The 19,564-nt window shown below is 48.2% G+C and overlaps 1 protein-coding gene across 1 annotated transcript in view; it reads right to left on the bottom strand.

The window, feature by feature from the left end:
• Positions 1-19,564, bottom strand: part of Myo7b (myosin VIIB) — a 75,667-nt gene that overhangs the window by 9,633 nt on the left and 46,470 nt on the right. The window contains exons 21-32 of the mRNA XM_048345648.1: positions 18,089-18,307; positions 16,519-16,689; positions 15,751-15,960; positions 15,423-15,590; positions 13,745-13,822; positions 13,462-13,589; positions 7,625-7,751; positions 5,737-5,856; positions 3,702-3,875; positions 2,808-3,035; positions 1,742-1,909; positions 63-180 (exon numbers count right to left, since the gene is read on the bottom strand). Of these exons, the coding sequence (XP_048201605.1) occupies positions 63-180; positions 1,742-1,909; positions 2,808-3,035; positions 3,702-3,875; positions 5,737-5,856; positions 7,625-7,751; positions 13,462-13,589; positions 13,745-13,822; positions 15,423-15,590; positions 15,751-15,960; positions 16,519-16,689; positions 18,089-18,307 (1,909 nt within the window). The remainder of the gene's footprint in view (positions 1-62; positions 181-1,741; positions 1,910-2,807; positions 3,036-3,701; positions 3,876-5,736; positions 5,857-7,624; positions 7,752-13,461; positions 13,590-13,744; positions 13,823-15,422; positions 15,591-15,750; positions 15,961-16,518; positions 16,690-18,088; positions 18,308-19,564) is intronic.

Here is a 19,564-nt window from a genome sequence, read left to right as displayed (position 1 = left end):
CAGTCTGTGCTGGCCTGGGGTGCCTGCCCCATCCCCAGTCCCATTGTACCTGACACCATTACCAGAGACGGCGGTGACCTGGAAGAGCCGGGAGAAAAGTAGAGGCCACTGTAGGAGAGCTGCATCTACCACGTGCGCCCTTACAGCCTGTGGCGTGGCTTGCTGCTGGATGTGTGGTGCCTGTGGAGACCAGACATTACCTCCATCACTTTGTCTCCTATAGCCAATATCTCATCCAGAGCCCCAGGTGATGTGGGTCATTCTGTGACATGCTACCTAACATGTACCAGTGTCCCAGGGGCAGACTGGAGATGTGTGGGAACAGCCCAGTCCTATTGGATCCTGGGGAGAATTGGTTAGGTGAATTGAGAGGGTGGAAAAGCCTTTTTCTCATTCGCTTGAGAATACAGAGGCTGAGGGCCAGTTCCCCTGGCTGTTTGAGCATGAGAGGCTTGGCATGTCTGCAGCTCAGTGTGAGCTGTTACGCTTTGGATCTTTAGTGTATCACAAAGGCCATGTGTTGAGGCTTGTCACCAGCCTGTGATGTTGCTGGGAAATGATGTAACCACGAGAGGCAGGGCCTACTGAAAGGAAGTTAGGTCATTAGGATGTGCCTGCAAATGGATATGGTCCTCTTCCTCTCTCTGCTTCCTGGCACGAACAGCTTTGCTCTACCATGTGATACTCTGCCTTACCACAGGTCTCAATAATGGAGCCAAGTAACCATAGACTGAAACCCTGAGCCAAAATTCACTTCTCTTCCTTTTAATTGATTACCTAAGGTGCTTTGTCACAGAGAAGGAAAGCTGAATAACACAGGCTTGCTCTTGCCAATATAAGCCTATCAGTCTGTGTCATGCGGGGTGCATGAGGGCCATCTTACCATGTGCCAAAGTGGCCTGGATGCCTGTCTTTTTCCCCTGGAGTTCTTCTGCATATTTGGGAGAATCCTCCATGTTCACTTCATTTTCAGTTCCTTTCTCCCTCTGGTTTGCCTCTTTCCCTTCTTTATCCTCTTTCCTGTCTCTGCTACACTGTGCAACTGGCTATCATGTCCCATCAAGTTTTCTTTATCTCTGTTTGTTGTCTCTTTCTCTTGTTACTACTTTAAAAAATAGCTAGATGGAGGGCCTGGGTGTGGCTCAAGTAGAGTACCTGCCTCACAAGTGTGAGGCCCCAGGTTCAAACCCCAGTACCACCAGAAAAGATTGGCTGGATTACACCATGCTACATGTTTGAGTCTTATGACTGTCGAACCCATAGTGTTCCAATTCAGCTCTCCATTGGAGCTGAATTGGTTTGTTGGTACTTGGAAATCCTTCAGAAGTAAGTCTCTGTGCCACTGTCCTGTTCTGTGTTATATGTTTTTCTGAAGCCTGGGACCAATCCATCCGGAACTTCCCCAATAAATTCATCTTTTTACTTGAAAAAAAAAAAGATTGGCTGGGTGATGTTCATGCACTGGCTTTGGTAATATAAATGGGTGCATTCTATCAGAAAGGTGACTTGTTTGGAACCAAGAGGCCAACTTGGACGGGCAGCCAAGTAGCAGGAGACCATTGATAAGGTGATCACAGCTGTTTACATCTTGAGTAGGAACTAGGCCTGTCAGGCTGAGCTCCCTGCTTCCAGTGAGTGGTCTTGCAGGGAGGCTCTTGAGGGAGGGAAACCACCTCTCTGCACAGCCAGTGTCCCAACACCCTGAAGAAGAGCTCAAGTGACCAGGGTGCTGAAGGCTGACCTTAGTGTAGGCAGCAGTGACAAGGCCGGCCCACGTCTCTGGGGTCTTGGTCTTGTACAGCTTCAGGGGAAGGCAGCTGGGCAGCAGCTCCTGGACATCCTTGGTCCCTGCCGAGGCACCCAGCTGCACGTAACAGTGCTGGGCCATCAGCTCCACCAGTGGCTCCTCCTGTACAGGCGGGGGAGGGGTAGAGTGGGGAGGGGAGGGAGAGTTGACTCTCTCCAAAAACCTCCTCTATTCCTGCCCCAGGGCAGGGCTGACTAGCAGTTCAAGCAAGACTGTGGGGGAGGGGGAGCAGAAGCAGTCCTCCCATCTTGCATAACCATCATGACAGAGATCCCAGTAACCCACTCTCTTGAGAAGCCAGTCTCAGAGTGCCCCCAGCTCATGCTGCTTGCTGCCCGTGCCCTTCCCAGGCTTGCTACAGCCACCTGGTCTTCAGAGCAGCACTCTCCTCACTCACAGGAAGCTCTGCACCTGCTTCCAGAACTTCAGTTGCATTGCCTCCCCACATCCCTGCCCCCCACCCCAAGTTCTCACAACTACGCCATGAAAAGAGTTCTGAGCACCCCGCACATTCTAGATGTGGGGGCCAAGGTACTAGGATGTGATAGAACTTCTCAAGGTCACACTGCTAGGGATAGTTTCCAAAATAAAACTTGAACAGGGTGCTGGGGCTCCAAGGCCATGTTCCTAACTACCACCCTATGCTAGTCCATAAGCAGCCACTGGGGAAGGCCAGGCCAGGCCAACCCAGGGCTGACAGGGAGGCCTCCTCAGCCTCCTCAGGCTCCTCAGCCTGTGCTGCTGGTGCTAAGTGTCCCAGATATCCAACAAATATGTGGCCCACAGGAGGAGGAAATGCAGGCTGGGTTTGGATGGGACAGTGGTGCCCAATGAAAGCCTCAGGACATGTTCCCCAGTGACTACCTTCCCATTTCTCTGTCTGCTTTCTGCTTGCCATAGTTTGCACTGCCCTTGCCAGCTAGGTCCTTTCTGTTGGAGTATCCCCGATGGCCAAAGCCCAGGCCATCCCTGCAATGTGAGTCTCTCTCGGGCCCCTCACCTTCTCAAAGCTGTACTCCCCGGACCACACTCCATGGAGGACCTGGCGATAGATGAGCTCGGTGCTCACAGGATCCTCCTGGGAGTCATGCCAGGGTGTGAAGAACTCCTTCCGGAAGTAGATACGCCAGGGTGACTGGCGCTGATTCTCGCCCCTCTCCTGGGCCAGCTGCTCACACTGGGCAACAGCGTCCATCAGGTGGTCTCGGCCACTACCCAGGGACCAGAACTGAGGGCAGAATTGTGGCCAGGATAAAGACAACCTAGATCCCAGGATAGCACCCATCCTCAACACCAGTATGTGATGGGTAGTGACTGGGACCCTTGTAGTCTGGTGTGGGTAGAGTGGACACTGGTGAGTCTACTTGGGTGACTGAGAGGCTTCTCTGCATGAGTGTGAGCTGTCCAGCACTCCCAAACATGCCTCCCTGCTGCCCCGGATGTTGATGGTGTGAGTTGGACTGTGTATTTGGCTGCTGCTGATGTGAATATGCCTGAGTCTCAGAGCAAGGGCCTTTAGAGGTGGTGATGGGGCTCTGGTGGGCTGTGACAGTGTGAGCCTCTGTGTGAGAGGCAGTGGTGTGAGTGACATTGCAGAAAGATGCTGATGTAAGTGTGCCAGATGGAGGGAAAGGCAGAGAGTGACAATGGGTGCTTGGGCCCTGTATGGAACCAAGGCACATCCACTGGGCTGATGTATATTCCCAGTGTGTATGTGTGTGTGTGTGTGTGTGTGTGTGTGTGTGTGTGTGTGTATGTCTGCCCTTGTGCAGTGTGCCTGGTACCTAGGAGGGCAGACGGTGGGCAGGCTGCTAGGTGTGCGGGTTCCAGCTTCAGGATGCTCTGGCCCAAGTATGTGAGGGAGGCCCGGGATAGATGGGATGCATGTCGCTACCTTGTCGTACACAGCAACCTGGAGGGAAAAGCCCAGGTGGTCTTTGAGTCCCAGCTTTTGGGCGATGTGCAGGCAGATCTCCCGGGACGTGGAGGCTGAATCAACTGTGATGGTCAGGCTCTCTCCAGCCACCAGGATGACTTGAATTGGGATGTGCTTCTTGGATTTAACAGCCTAGGATGGATGAAGACTCAGAGCCCACCAGCCCAGGAGCCCTTGGATTCAAGCACCCTGGAACCCAGAACACTTGGGCCAGAAGCTGGCAACCCACCCCGACCTGGCTTCCCTCCCAGCCCAACTTCCCCCATGTGCCTACACCTGTGGAGTCCTGAGGGCAGAGCAGGATGTTCAGAAGGCCCAGGCCTCAGTACTTAGGTATATGTGTGCAGGACTGGAGCCTGCCAGGAGTGAGAGAAGTTTGCCCATGCATACCCAGTGATTTGTGGGCTTCTCCGAATTCACTTCAGCAACCCCATGGGGTGCAGCATGTACCTTGCGATGGCCCCATACCCAGATCTGAACTCTGAGCTTATTGAAGTTTAATGAGCAAGACTCTTAGCAGTTTGGGTCCTGAGGTCCTAGTGTGATACTGTAAATCTGTGTGTGTGTGTGTGTGTGTGTGTGTGTGTGTGTGAGAGTGTGCGCCAGTACTGGGGCTTGACTTCAGGGCCTGGATGCTATCCCTTCACTTATTTTTTTCTCTCAAGGCTAGCCCTCTACTACTTGAACCACAGCTCCATTTTTGGTTGGGGAGTGGGATTAATTGACGTAAGAATCTCAAGGACTTTCCTTTCTAGGCTGGCTTCAAAATGTGATCCTCAGATCTCAGCCTCCCGACTAGCTAGGATTACAGGCATGAGCCACAGGTGCTTCACACACTGCAAATATTTAGTTGCCACAGTTCAACTACAGTTCCGATGCTGATGAGAGGCAGACCTCACAGGTGTGGGCAGCAAAGAAAGAATAGGAATGAAATGTGGCCAGAGGTGATTTACAGCCCCCAATACAGGTCCCCACAGGGTCACAGGGTGAGCACTCTCTGGGCTTGGGCTGGGGCCAGAGATGGAGGTAGAAGCAGTATGGGGGGGCGTCTGTTTCAACCCTTTTGATCTGAGAATGTACAACAGGTAGAGGTAGCATCTGCCCCCCAAAAGCAGTGCCTACATCATACCAGGAGTGTAACCACTGCTTTCTTCATCATATGTGTGTGCATGTGTATGTGCATCCGTGTGTGTGTGTATGTGGTATTGAAGTTTGAACTCATGGTCTCACACTTTCTAGGTAGGCGCGTTACCCATCTGCTATGCATTTTTCTCTGGTTATTTGTGAGGTGGAGTCTGGGCCAGCCTGGGCTGTGATCCTCCTACTTATCAAGAACTGGGATGACGGGGCTGGGGATATAGCCTAGTGGCAAGAGTGCCTGCCTCGGATACACGAGGCCCTAGGTTCGATTCCCCAGCACCACATATGCAGAAAACGGCCAGAAGCGGCGCTGTGGCTCAAGTGGCAGAGTGCTAGCCTTGAGCGGGAAGAAGCCAGGGACAGTGCTCAGGCCCTGAGTCCAAGGCCAGGACTGGCCAAAAAAAAAAAAAAAAAAAAAAAAAGAACTGGGATGACAGGCATGATACCACTGCAGCAAAATTTTATCAGTTAAGATAGTATATTTTACACTTTTTATCTGGGCTATTCTCAAACAGCAATCTTCCCACATCTCTGTGTTGTGAGCAGCTAGAGTTACTGGTATCAACCACTGCTTTCTTAACAAGTGTAAACTAGGAAGGGTAACACTTGAAGTAATTTGCTCATCTACACTGAGGTCAGGCATCGGTGAGTATGGAATTGGAGGTGGGGAGGGTGGCTGGCTCTGAAGCCTGAGCCCCTTGAGCCCCAGGGGACCTCACAGGGACCATTTACACAAGGTGCTGCAGAGGAGGTAGAGAGGTGCTGATGAAAAAGTCACCCCACAGCTGTGTTTCAGGAGACATAGGGCCTGCACCATCCCATAATCCCCCCTACTCCCCACACCAGCACCTACCTGTAGCTCCAGCCAAGTGGGGGGCTCTGCGCGTACCCCGTTAGCACAGGTACGCCACAGGCGTTCAGCACAGAAAGGTCCATAGCTAGCCGGCCCACTACCAATAAAGTTCAGCAGATACTGTGGGAACAAGAGGAAGGGTGGACATTCAGAATGGAGGCCAATGTCTAGTGTCTACCCTGACTTTAAAATGATCAACCTCTGTTTGGAATGTGTTCAGATGGCTGTCCTCTGTTTGTCTTGAGAAGGAATATAAATTGGTGTCTGAGGAATGGTCTGAAATACACTTTAAATATATAGTTTAAAATATGCTTGTTGGGCTGGGGATATAGCCTAGTGGCAAGAGTGCCTGCCTCGGATACACGAGGCCCTAGGTTCGATTCCCCAGCACCACATATGCAGAAAACGGCCAGAAGCGGCGCTGTGGCTCAAGTGGCAGAGTGCTAGCCTTGAGCGGGAAGAAGCCAGGGACAGTGCTCAGGCCCTGAGTCCAAGGCCCGGGACTGGCCAAAAAAAAAAAAAAAAAAAAAAAAAAAGATAAAATATGCTTGTTGTTTGACTAATTCGAACCATTCTACTGGACACCTGGGGCTCGTGTCTATAATCTTAGTTACACACAGAGCTGAGATACAAGGATCATGGTTTGATGCTGGCCTGGAAAGAAATATTTATGAGACTCTTATCTCCAATTAACTAGCAAAAAGCCAGAAGTGGAGCTGTGGCTCAAGTGGTAGAAAAACGAGCCTTGAGTGGAGAAGCTAAGAGTCAGGGGCTAGGCCCTGAGTCAAGGCCCAGTACAACACACACACACACTATCTTAAAGGCAAGCAAGTATTTTTTTATGGTATTAGTGGTATCTATGGAAATGAGTGGTATCATAAATGCCTATCAGTAGGTTCAATTCCTTCACACCAGGTAAAAATATAGTGGAGACAAGGAAGGGCAAAATGCAGCATCCAAGATAGGTTTTGGACAGTTTGTGTGGAAAATTTTTTTGACTCGGAGATGTGAGAACACATCCTGGGAAGGGTTTATTGGTGTTTGGGAGTGGCTTAAGTGCTCAGGACCTTGTTTCTGTTTTCCTGAGTTTTTCTGTGACTATGTCACCAGAACACCACAAGAGAGAGGAAAGGAATGTTAATGCAGGTTACTTCTGGATGTGGAGATGGCTTACTTTCTGCATTTTCATATTACGTGTGTGTGTGTGTGTGTGTGTGCACATGTTGAACTCAGGGCTAGGGAACTCTCCTTCAGCTTTTTTTTTTTGGCTAAAGGCTGATGCTCTAGCACTTGAACACAGCTCCACTGCAGGCTTTTTGGTAGTTAATTGGTGATGAGAGTCTGATGGGCTTTCCTACCTAGGCCAATGTCACAACCTTAAATCTCAACCTCCTGAGTAGCTGGGGCTGCGGGAGTGAGCACCAGCACCTGGCTCACATCACTTTTATCACCAGAACCAAAGGTGTATTAAGGCAGCAACACCTTGGACATTAGGCCTGGGGAGCTCGCACTACCACACTTTCATTTTCAGTTCTAAAGGGGCAGAAAAGGTGTGGCCAGACTCCAGTGGGCTCCATTCCCAGGGCCCATTTCTGGGCTCATTTCATCTGCTGTCTCAGTATTGGTCCCCAAGAGCCACCTTTGGGACTGAGATCCAAGGAAGAGGCCCTGTGGATGCTGGGGAGGCGCTGTGAGGAACGGGGCACAGCCCCTCCTTATAGATGGGGAAATGAGGCCCAGAGTGGTGCACGCATGGCTGGCTATCAGCCCACAGGTGCAGGAAGACCTAAGTGTGAAGCCTCCTGGGCTCCTCCGGGATCCCCGGTCCCATTTCTCTTGAAACGAACCCACTGCTCCCACTTCCCCGCCCTCTTTCTGGCCTTCCTACCTTCATGAACCGCTCAGAAGGCGGGAAGCAGCCAAGGCAGAGGCTCAGCAGGATCCAGCCCCGGGCCAGGCTGCTCTTTTTGAAGTTCTCTGAGAGCTGCTTGCAGATCTGGCAGTAGATCTCATCCCTGAAAAAAAAAAAAAAAAGGACTGCTGAGCGGGAAGTTTGGGAGCTGGCTCTGGGGGAGGAAGGAGCCAGGGCAGCAGGGTCTCTTTCTGCATCCCTGGTGGGCTCCCTTCGCCAGGGAACCCATCCAGTGCTCAGGCCCTCCCCAGCCTCCTCACTGATCAGAACTATGCCCACCTAATGTCTGCCCAGTGCTTCATTCTGTGGCCAAAGCTTCCTAGCACATCCATGTCCTGCCCTCAGTTCTCTCTCCCCAAACCTGTGCTCCACCCCCTCTGCCCCACCCCGCCCAGGTCTACATGCTCTTGTCCCTGTGATGCTGCTGCCTTGGCCTTCCTTTTCTCTCCATTTCTAGCATAATCCACCCCACTGCTTTCTCCAAGCCGGTTCTGTCAGATGGTATTCTCTCTGTCTTTTACAGTTTTTGTTTTGTTTTGTTTTCCAGAGCTGAGGACCGAACTTGGGGCCTTGCGCTTGCCAGGCAGGCGCTCTTCGGCTGAGCCAGATCCCCAGCCCCATTCTCTCTGTCTTGAGACCATTGTCTGAGGATATCAGCTCTTCAGTAAAGAGAAAAGCGAGGCTTTCATGGGAAAATCCCTAAATCTCAACTCTTGATATATGTGTGAGTTACTGGTGCCCATCTCTCAGTCTTCTTTTTGAGAATGTATGCCCAGGTCCTTTCCCAGGGGCTTGAGCCTCTATTACCTTATAAAATGGTCCCCTCATCCCTCCAAGCCCCACAAATCCAGTAGCCAGCATCTTCTCTGTAACACTCAGCAGTGTGCTGGTACACATTTATCGATCAACTTTCTCAGGGGAAAAAGCTCACATTCATTGCATTTGCCATGTTCTCAGCAGGGCCCATTTCAAGCTCCCAATAGGATGTCTGAACAGAATTGGGAAGACATGTGTGCAGCTGGCCCAGGAGAGTTGGTAGAAGTCAGTTCCAGCACATCTCCTTGTTCCAAAATCTGCATACACTCAGACTTGAAGCCTGGAAGTCCTCCTAAGTATCTCACATCCCTCCATTCTTCAAGTCCAGTGAACCACTACCTGCCATCTGTCTCCTGGACACTTTCTCCTGTTCCTACGTCATCACTTCTGTTCCCTGAGCCATTCTCCATTAGCTTTCTTGATCACTTTTGCTGACATCCTAGCATCCCATCTCAGACTCTGCTCTATGTCTCTGCTAGAGAGAGGAGTAATCTGGAAGTCACAAGTGCTCACTCATGACTTTCTCTTGCATAACACTTTGCTCCACTGCTCTTGGGGTTGAATCCAGATTACAGGTCCTGGTGGCATTTGGGATCCTAGACTCTTCGGGTTGTTTCCAGCTTTGTGACACCTGTTCCTCTCTCCTTCTGGTCTCCAATTACCTCTTCTTCTTCTACATTGGATGTTTCTGGATGGCACTAAGACAACTCTTTGGTGCCCCATTTGATCTGAGCATAGCCCTATCTGACAATATACTCTTGTGGCAGGTTTCCTGAGCCTCTTATACTTACTGCTGGGTTTGGATAAAGGCTCATGTGTTAAAGGCTTAGTCACCAGTCTATGGTACCATTTTGAGATGACATAGCCATCAGAGGTGGGGCTTAGGAGGAAGTTAGGTATTGAGACATGTTTTTGAAAGGATATTGGGATCCTGGTTCCTTTCTGCCTTGCTTTGCTTCCTATTGGTCATGAGTTGCTTTCTCTGCCACATGCTCTTACTGCAATGTACTACTACTTTGCCACAGACCCAAGGACACCAAGGCCAAGTGACCAAGGGCTGAAACTATGATCAGAGCAAACAAGTAAGACTTTCTTCCTAATCAGTGGACTATTTTGGTATCTTGTCCCATTAATAGAAAGCTGACTAATATATTTCTCAACTAAAGGGTGAGATTCTCCCTTCCCTTCCCTTTCTTTTTCTTCCCTTCCCTTCCTTTCCCTTCTCTTCTCTTCCCTTCCCTTCCCTTCCTTTTCTTTCCCTTCTCTTCCCTTCCTTTCTCTTCTTTTCCTTCTTTCTTTGTGTCTTGTTATGTGAGTTTTAACTCAGGGCCTTATCCTATTACTTGGACTTTTTGTTTCAGGCTGGCACTGCAACTTGAGCTACACCACTACTTCTGGCATTTTTGTGAGTCTGACAGACTCTTCTGCCCAGGCTAGCTTCACATTGGAGACAAGAATCTCTGGATGTATCTGTCTGGGCTCACCTTAAACCTTGACCCTCAGATCTCAGCATTCTGAGTAGCTATGATTACAGATGTGAGTCATTAAAGCCTGGACATAGGGTGAGTTTCTTGAAGCTAGAGAAATGTTTTCTTCATTTCAGCATCTCTCAGCCCTTATCCAGGGCTGCATTCTGAGCAGGCACTTAGTAAGTATACATCAGAGGTGGATGGAGAATTATCTTTGTCTCAGAATTTATTTAAGGCTCCAGAGCCAAACACAAGTGGATATTAATATCCACCCTGCTAAAGAAACATGTTCTTATAATGTTTACTAAAAATTGGCAGAGCTAGTCCAGTCATCATGATACCCCTATACAACAGAAGATGAGAAATTTGGAAAGTGACTCCTGGAAGGGACTTTAATGGAACAAAGAGATCTGTAGCTAGTTTAACTACTTACAAATGATAAGGGAGAAAGAATGTCACCAGAACAGCTAGGAGGGTTGAAGACTGACTACCTAAGACGAGACCTTCCTGATCTCTCCTTCCTGCCACATCTAAGGCATGCAAGACCTCAGAATGCCATGGTCCCTTTCAGGGTACTGAAATGGAGCATGGTGACAGAATTGTCACAGATGGACTAACTTCCCCTGGTAGAGGACCTCTGAGAACAAACAAACTAGAGTCTACTTTCTTTTGGACAATTTGGAGACACTCCAGATGGGCAAGGTAGAGATAGATTTGTGCGGTGAGGCATTCCTATTGAGCATGAGGATGCCATGGAAAGCAGCGGGCTGCAGGCATCTCCACAAAACCCCACAAGCAGGTAGCCCATGATTCCAGATGACCTTAGGTAAGAGGCCATGGGATATTCCCATGGGGGTAGAGTCATCAGGAGCTCTCAAGGGATCTGAGAGAGGTATCAGCCAGATGTTGCTCTGTATGAGACTGCTTGTAGAGGTTTCTGAAGGCTGATTCATCCCATTTAAACATGGCTTTTGTGTCTTTCTGTCTGTCATATTGGAGGGTGTGATGGTTGGAAAAATTGCCATGGGCGATATGCCAACATGACAGTCACATGACTGATCCATACAGGACTGGTGTAATAGAGGAAGCAAGCTTAGGTAGAGGCCCTGTGGCTTTACTGGCTTAAAGAACCAGAGGACACAGAGTTTGGGGTCTCCTGTTTGACAATATAGAACCAGAGAACAATCCTAAAATCTTCATGTCATCTTAGCTAGAAGGCTAGCTAAAGTGAAAATAGCAGGGATTCCAACTGCTGTTTGTGATAAGGGGGACAATTTGAATTCAGCAAAATTAATTGCTTAGCAAACCAAAATGCCAACAGCCTTTGAAAAAAATGCAATAGAATCCAGAGTCTCTAAATGTATCATTCCCAATGCCTAGGATGCAATCCCCAAATACTAGACTTTGGGGAAACCCCAATAATTTAATGTAACTTTAATTATAACATGTAAAATAAAGTTATTGAATGGGTATATTGAGTGAGTATAAAAGTAGATTAGGAATGTACTTAGAGCTCAAAAGATTAAATCCTCCTCCACAAAAAAAAAAAATCCTCAAAGAAACAACTACTCTATTACAAATGGGCTAAAGATTAAAGAGAGACTTCTCTGAAGAGGAAATAGGAATGGCCACTAGAAACAAAGAAATATTCAACATCTCTGGCCATGAAAGAAATGCAAATCAAAACAGTGAGATTCTACCTTACCCCAGTTAGAATGGCCATTGTCAAGAAATCTAATAACAACAGATGCTGGTGGGGATGTGGCCAAAAGGGAACCCTACTTCACTGTTGGTAGGAGTGTAAACATGTTTAACCACTCTGGAAAGCAGTATGGAGGTTCCTAAACATAGAGCTCCCCTATGACCCAGCAAACCCACTCCTGGGCATGTTCCCAAATGACCACAAACAAGGCCATAGAAAAGCTATCAGAACAACCATGTCCATTGCAACATTATTTATCATAGCTAGGATACAGAACCAACCCAGATGCCCCTCAGTAGATGAATGGGTCAAGAAGATGTGGTATATAAACACAATGGAATTCTATGTTTCCATCAGAAGAATGAAACTTCCCCATTTGTAAGGAGGTAAAAAAGACCTGAAAAATACTATGTTAAGTGAAGCAAGCCAGGTCCCCCAAAATGTAGGTTGCATGTTTTCCCTCACTTGTAATAACTAGAATATGTCTATGATATTCTTAGCAGTGGATCACAATAGACCAATCGCTAAGTACATAGGACCATATATCATGAAGCATATCAATAAGAACTCCAAGAATTGGAAGCAAGAGGTTCTTGTTATGTCCTATATAGTTATTTCTATTTTTTCTGTTTTGGTTTACTGTACCCTTTTATATATGTTTATCTGATCTGTGAAGGGAAAGGGAATCACAGAAACAGCAGGACAAAGGATGAACTAATGCAACAATGATACTCACTAGTCACCAAGTTGGAAATGATCTTTACAACTTCAGGGGTGAGGGGGAGTAGAAAGGGGTAAGTGGGAGAAAATGAGGGAGGGGTAACAGTGTTTAAAAAGAAATGTACGGGGCTGGGGATATGGCCTAGTGGCTAGAGTGCCTGCCTCGTATTCATGAGGCCCTGGGTTCAATTCCCCAGCACCACGTATACAGAAAATGGCCAGAAGTGGCACTGTGGCTCAAGTGGCAGAGTGTTAGCCTTGAGCAAAAAGAAGCCAGGGACAGTGCTCAGGCCCTGAGTCCAAGCCCCAGGACTGGCCAAAAAAAATAAATAAATAAAAAATAAAAAAATAAAAAGAAATGTACTCCTTGCCTTACTTATGTAACTGTAACCTCCCTATTCATTACCTTTGCAATAAAGATAGATATAGATGTAGATATATATGTAAAAGTAGAGTAGGGAAAGGAGAGATAGATTCAGTTACTTAAAAGTTAGACTATCAGAAACTACCCAATCTAAACAATAGACAGTAAAATTAATAGAACCTTAGGAACCCGAGGGACAAATACAATGGGTTTTACATAGTGTTAAGCAAGGTTAAATAGGGTTTAGGGGTGTGTGTGACTGAAGATAGGTGGATAGGTAGGTAGATACATAGGAAGACAGATGGTAGGTACGTGATAGGTAAACATTAGATGTTAGATGGATACATACATGGACAGGTTAGAGAATATTTGAAATTTGGTAATAGAAATTGCCTGTAAAATTTACGTGAAAATCTGATTCCTGCAGAGCAAATTACACACATATGTAGTGTAGTGAAGGAACTTGCTCATTTACAAGGCCCTGCACTGACACCTATCCTATTACAGAATGAATTCCCAGCCCCAAATCTGTTTTCCTCAGACTCCTGGGTTTTCTTAATGCAGAACAAGTAGAGAGCCTTGGGTGGCAGTAATGTGTGCTTTACTGAGACCCAGCCCACAGGGCTCAGGCCGGGAAGTTAAGCAGAGTGAAGGGGGCAGGGGAAGGTGATCGTGGCCTTGGGTTAAGAGCCATGGAGGAGACCTGATGTTCTGACAAGGGAGAGTGGGACTGGAGACTGACCTGAGCCCAGGCCGCAGGATGGCATAGCCCACAATGAAGTGCACCTTCTCCAGGTTGGACATGGGTCTGTCTGAGACAGGACCATCAGGATCAAATGCCTCCTCTCCAATGGTCAGCTGGCTGGCCACCTAGAAGCCCAAAGATGGCCATCAGAAAAGCTGTAATTCTTCCATTTTGCCAAGAAGGAAACTCTGACCTGGGGATGGACTGCCTGGGATGAAATAGGCTGCCACATACCTGGGAGCAGACTAGTGTAGATAGGTATCCCTGGCCCTGAGCTCACCTGGCCTGTGATCCTAGAGGAACGCTTTAGCTTCATGGAGGAGATCTGCTTGGTTCCTCTGTCCTTGCGACTCAGTCTCTGTGGAAGGAGACAGGTACCAGAAGGAAGGAAAGCATATAACCACTTGCAATGGAGTAAATGTCCCTGTCATTCAGCCATTTCCTGGTCCAGTTTACAAAGCCAGGATGGAAGGGCTTGACCCAAGCCCTTCTGATCAGTTGGTTTCTTTAGACAAGGAAGTTGCTCTTTGTCATGATGAAAATTTGCTGCCAAGACTAGAGCTCAGTATGGGTTTGGGTTGGATTTGGCGACCAGAGCTAGGGTTAGGACCAGCACTGGTTCAGGCTGTAGTAAAACTTGTTTTCAACACAGGCCCTTAGTGTGAAACACTGGCTAGCAAGCTCTGGTAGGCTGGGCAAGGCTTGTATAGCCCACTTCTCTCTAAGTGAGGCATAGGTAGATATTTAACAACCACATGTAGGCAAGAAAATATGAGGTATAATCTCCAGGAGGCAGCATGGCCAGACTGCTTTCTAAAATCCCTTCCCTGGGGATACTGCTAGTCTTTAAGGTGACTTCCAGCAATGCTTGCCTTCTCACATTCTTTTCCTGAGTAATCCTGAGCCTCCAGAAAGTATGTGACTTCCAAAGCCAACCACTGAATCTTCCTTCTTTGGTACTCATCATATGGTGAGGATGCTCAAGTAGTTCTGTGCTGATGCCTGTGGGGCATGGAATCAAGGCCTCCTGCCAATGGCCATGCAAGTGAGCCGTCTTGGGAATAGACCCAAGCCAAGCCTTTAGACAACAGCTTGGTGGCAACCTCCAGAGATCCTGGACAGAACTAGAAAGCCAAGCTATTTCTGACCTTCAGAAATAATAAACACCTGTTTATTGCTGTTACACAGCAATAGATACTTAATAAGTTTTGTGAGCTTACACTTCCAAAGATCACAGAGTTAGAATCTGAGCCTGGGGCTGGGTTGAGGATGCAGACTCCCTTAGATTTCTTTGCAGTTAACATGCACATAGGATCTCAATCAGTTACCTGTAACATGAGACACTCCTGCCTCCTGTTGTTAGTGAGCCTAGGTGCTGTCATTCTGTGTAAGTCCTTTAGACTGCTCTTGGTTAGTTCCACCAAGATTACAGCATGAAACAGACCAAAAATGAATGTGAGTTAACCTTCCATTAGAGTAGTCTGTAAACACAGTTAAAAACTTGGTCCTTGGGAATGGGCTTAAAACCAACTACCACACATGTGTTCACTGTGATTTGGGTGGTGAATCACTTTACTTCTCTGTTTTATTAGCTCTAAAGCTACTCTGTAGAATTGGCTCAGCTTAGAATTAGATGAAGAGAAACAATTGGCATATAGTAGGTTTCCAGGAATGTCACAATTATGGTATCTGTTGTTGTTATTATTATTACATGCACTTCAATTTAGTTCAAGTCAATATTTAGAGTTTATAGGACATTCTCCATTCATGACTTCATCATTCAAATGGTCTTGTGTATGAGTCTCAATTCATGAACTTCCCAGTGCAATCCAAGACTGAAAACACCCAGGCCCAGGTTAAGGGGCTGGGCTTAGTGGCAATACTGCAGACACAACTCCCTGTTTAGCGTCCTGGGCCTGTGCCATGGTACATGCTAACCTGTCACCCTCACCACTCACCTGTGCAGCTCCAGCAGGCTGTGGCTCCCTGACAGTGCTGTCCTTGCCCAGCCTGTCATGGATCTGCCGCATCACTGAGTTGTCACTAAGACTGTTTCTGGCATATAGCACTGGCTCGGGAAGGTCACCCATGAACCTCAAGATGATGTTCCATACGTCTAGCGCAGCCTGGGGGATGAGATAGGGGGCCTGGGTAGAACGCAGGTCCCAGCACTGGGGCCCGCATGGGGGCCAGGCCTTTTTCTTGTTCCCTCTCAGCCTCTGGATCTGGGTGGAGAGGTGGAAGGAAGGGTTTGAGAACAACTCAGAGCAGAGAACAACTCAGTACCGAATAGTCTGTGTCATTCTCATGGAAGAGCAGCGGGTAGCGGAGGGACCGCAGGATATGTGTATGTGTGGCTGATTTTTGGAAGTAAGTGGCAGCAAATTTGGGGAAGGTGTACTCATCCAGGCCATTGACATGCTCTTCTGCCTCCTCCACTATGGGGACTGTGTCCAAATCAATCTCAGGCAGTGTCTGGGTTTTTGCTTCCAGATCCTGAAGTAGAGATGGGAGATGCAGTGAGAGGAGTAAGAGTGGAGCTGCCAGCCAGCTTCCGGGGCAAGCAGTGCTGGGCATAGGGATTCCAGAAGGCTACATCTGGCTATCTGTCGGATTCGTAAGGTCATTCTGGCTCCCTGGAGTTGGAGACCTCTCTGACCCCTCGCTTAGAAGTCTGCTGTAGACAGGAACTTGAGGGCCTGGCCCTGACAACATAGGTGTCTTCACTGCTGCTGCAGCCCTCCTCCCCACTCCTTCCCTTTTCCTCTCAACATACCAGCAGCCCCAAGGCTCCAAACACATGCAGAAAGTGCAGTCTGCCTGGAGGCATTGCCACCTCAGCTGACACAGAACAGGCACTAGGCATCTTTGTAAGGAAGTTCCCAGCCTAGTTCCCAAGGGTTCCACCATGAGGATTTGGGCAGCTCCCTGCTTTATTTGTTTACATTCAGGCATCAGAATGTGCTTGGAAACTCCCTCTGGCAGCTTTAGCAAAAATCCAAGCAGTTGACTGAGGTCAAGGCCTGGGTCAACCCTCCACCCAGGTGGTCTTACCTCAAAGCGAGTTGGGGCTGGGCCCTCCTGACCCCCGATCATGGATGGGAGGAAGCCAAACACCTTCTCCACCATCTCTGTGTCAGTGATGGTGTCGTAGATGGACCTGCGCTTCCTTTCAGGCAGAGTTGTTTGTCTCCATTGTTCTTCCTCCAGGATGACCAGAGGTCCCTGTGCATACCCCCACAGGAACAAGGTGACCCCAGTTCTGGGCCCAGCTCTGTCTATCCTCACAGAACAAGCTCCTCCCAGAGAAACCCATCCTGTGGTCATTTGCCCAAACAAGATGTTTTGCTTTAAAATGTTAAATTTTAACAGCTGTAAGAGTAGCAATCAGCCATCCAGGGCTTCCCATTTTTCAAATGACAATGAGGCATCTGAGCAACTGCCTTGCTGGCTTGATGTCTGAGGTACCAAACTTCAGGACCTAGAACCCAGTGTAAAACCACTGCTCAGGCCCACACACCCCTTCATTCACAGGAACCAGGGAGGGACCTGAGGCCTATACTAACAAATACAGAGCTCTCTTAGTAGCCAGACTGGGCTCACTAAAGCACAAAGTATGTTTCGGTCCAATGGCCTGTTCTCTTACTTGTTCTGCTCATTATACAGGAAGTTTAGGTGGTAGACCCAATTTTTATTCATGGAGCAAGGGGTAAACATCATCTCAGCCCCTTTGTCTCATCATGACTTCTAGATAAGCCAAATGAGAAGAAAGAGGTTGAGTCTCATGTATTTGTGCAGATAATGGACTCCTTTGTAGGAGAGATGCAAAATGCATCTTGCTGTTCTTCTCCCTACCCTCCTGGCCTTCCAGACACCCCATAATTCTCAGCCGTTTCTCTACCACTGGAGTTGTCATGCATACACTTGTAACAGAGACCTCACTCTCCTCCAAGGTATGCTGGCCACCCACAGCACCTCTGGCTCAGATGTTCTGCCCCCTTTGTGGGATTGACCATCATCCTAGGCAAAAAAGGACAGAACCAAAGAGTTCCACTTCCAGATTCCAAGTCTGTCTAGGTGATCTGCTGCCTGTCCCATGCTATGCCCTGTGAGTGCCAGCTAGTGCCATAGGCCCCTACAATTCTGACTGTGTACAGGGAGAAGGAAGAGGTCCTTTGTATATCTACGCTGCAGTATGAGAGGCGGCTCCTAATTTATCTCCTGTAGTCTTGCTGTGTTCTTGAGTAGCGGGCACAGATTTAAACATCTTGGCTCAAGAGCTCAGCCTTTCCAAGGGGGTTTCTTTTTTTTTTTTTTTTTTTGGCCAGTCCTGGGCCTTGGACTCAGGGCCTGAGCACTGTCCCTGGCTTCTTCCCGCTCAAGGCTAGCACTCTGCCACTTGAGCCACAGCGCCGCTTCTGGCCGTTTTCTGTATATGTGGTGCTGGGGAATTGAACCTAGGGCCTCGTGTATCCGAGGCAGGCACTCTTGCCACTAGGCTATATCCCCAGCCCTCCAAGGGGGTTTCTATGAGAGCTCTCTTTTGCTGTTCACTCCTCCTGCCTACTCTTCTCACTTATCCCTGGCTAGCCTCACCTGCACAACATGGTAGGTGATTACCTACATTGGCCTTTTGCTGCTTTAATGTCCGCCGGGCAGCCATGCCCCTGGTATGTGCCTGGATGAGCACCACTGCCCTTCTCTTGGCTTGGACTTGCTGGCGCACCAAGTATCCTCTGCAGCGAGCTTGCAGTTGGACCACTCTCTGCCGCATGGCCTGGAACTGCCTTGTTAGAGGGTGGCTCCGAGCAATGGCCTGCAGGCGCTCAAAGCCCACCAGGATCTGCAGGGTGGGGGTGGAGAAGAGGGAAGGAAAGAGGTGGGCTCACTGCAAAATGCCTTCCCAAGGGACTACAGTGGCATTTCCAGGAGCCCTTGGAAGTTGGTTTATAATGGACTGCTTCCTGATACAGGGCTGATGCTGCTATTATACATACCCACTAGCCTAAGTCTATTCAGTTATTACTTAAAGCAGAGCTTACCATGCAAATAAGTGCTGAAAAGAACTTTAAAGAGCATAAATAATAAATAGCCCTCTGGGACTATGGATGGAGAGAAGTAGCATGGATCTCATGTGGGTAACTAGATTCCACAGCTTTGATTTTTATACCTGTCAGCTAAGACCAGCCACCTTGTTGGGCAGAGGCTAGTACATCTGTCTGGTGGTTTGAGGCTGGCTCTATTAAGCTAACTTAGTCTTTGAAACAGAAGGAAAGAGCCAGCACTAGTGGAACATGCCTGTAATCAGCAGGCTGAAATATGAGGATCATGGTTCAAAGCCACCCCAGGTTAGAAAGTCCATGACTTTTATCTCCAATTAATCACTGAAAAGCCAAAAGTGGAACTTGGCTTGAGTGGTAGAAAGCACCAGCCTTGAGTGAGAAAGCTAAGGGTTAGTACCAAGGCCCTGGGTTCAAGCACCGATACTAGCACAAGAAAACATCATCAGCAACAACAATGAACCAGAAGGAAAGTATGAAATGGCCCACTTCTGTATTGAGCAGTTCCCGAGTCATAGGGATGAAGCTGTGGGCTTCTTAAAGATCAACTCAAAGGGTTTCAAGTTTGGATATAACAGCTACCTACTAATGCACATACCACCAGCTACTTCCTAACTGCATGCTCTGGAGAGTCTACTTTAACCTCTTGAGGCCTCAGTTCTTTTAGTGGCTGGAATAAAGCTAAATAAAATAGGATCTGCAAACCAACAGGCCTCAACTAATCCTTCCGTACACATGAGCCATCACACCTCTTGTGAGTGTGCAGTGCAGATGGGCCTGAGACCAGCTTTGCTGATGCGACCATTTTATATTCCAGCCACAGTCATGTCCATAACCAAGATAAGCAAACAAATGAGGCCCTAGAAGGCACAGCTATGTTTGTCCTGCTTCCTACAATGGTGAACAGATACTCATTAGCTAGTGTCTGTGCTTGGAAGAAAAATTAGAAAGGGCATGAAACACAGTATCAGTCCATTTACTTATTTTGTTACCTATAAGACAAGAAAAAGAGTGTCATTCAGAGAAAGACACTTCAGTCC

Source organism: Perognathus longimembris, chromosome 4 (genome assembly GCF_023159225.1).
Source record: "Perognathus longimembris pacificus isolate PPM17 chromosome 4, ASM2315922v1, whole genome shotgun sequence".
In the NCBI taxonomy this organism is placed as follows: domain Eukaryota; kingdom Metazoa; phylum Chordata; class Mammalia; order Rodentia; family Heteromyidae; genus Perognathus; species Perognathus longimembris.
Note: the sequence above shows the minus strand (reverse complement) of the source record. Positions and strands in the feature narration are given on the sequence as shown.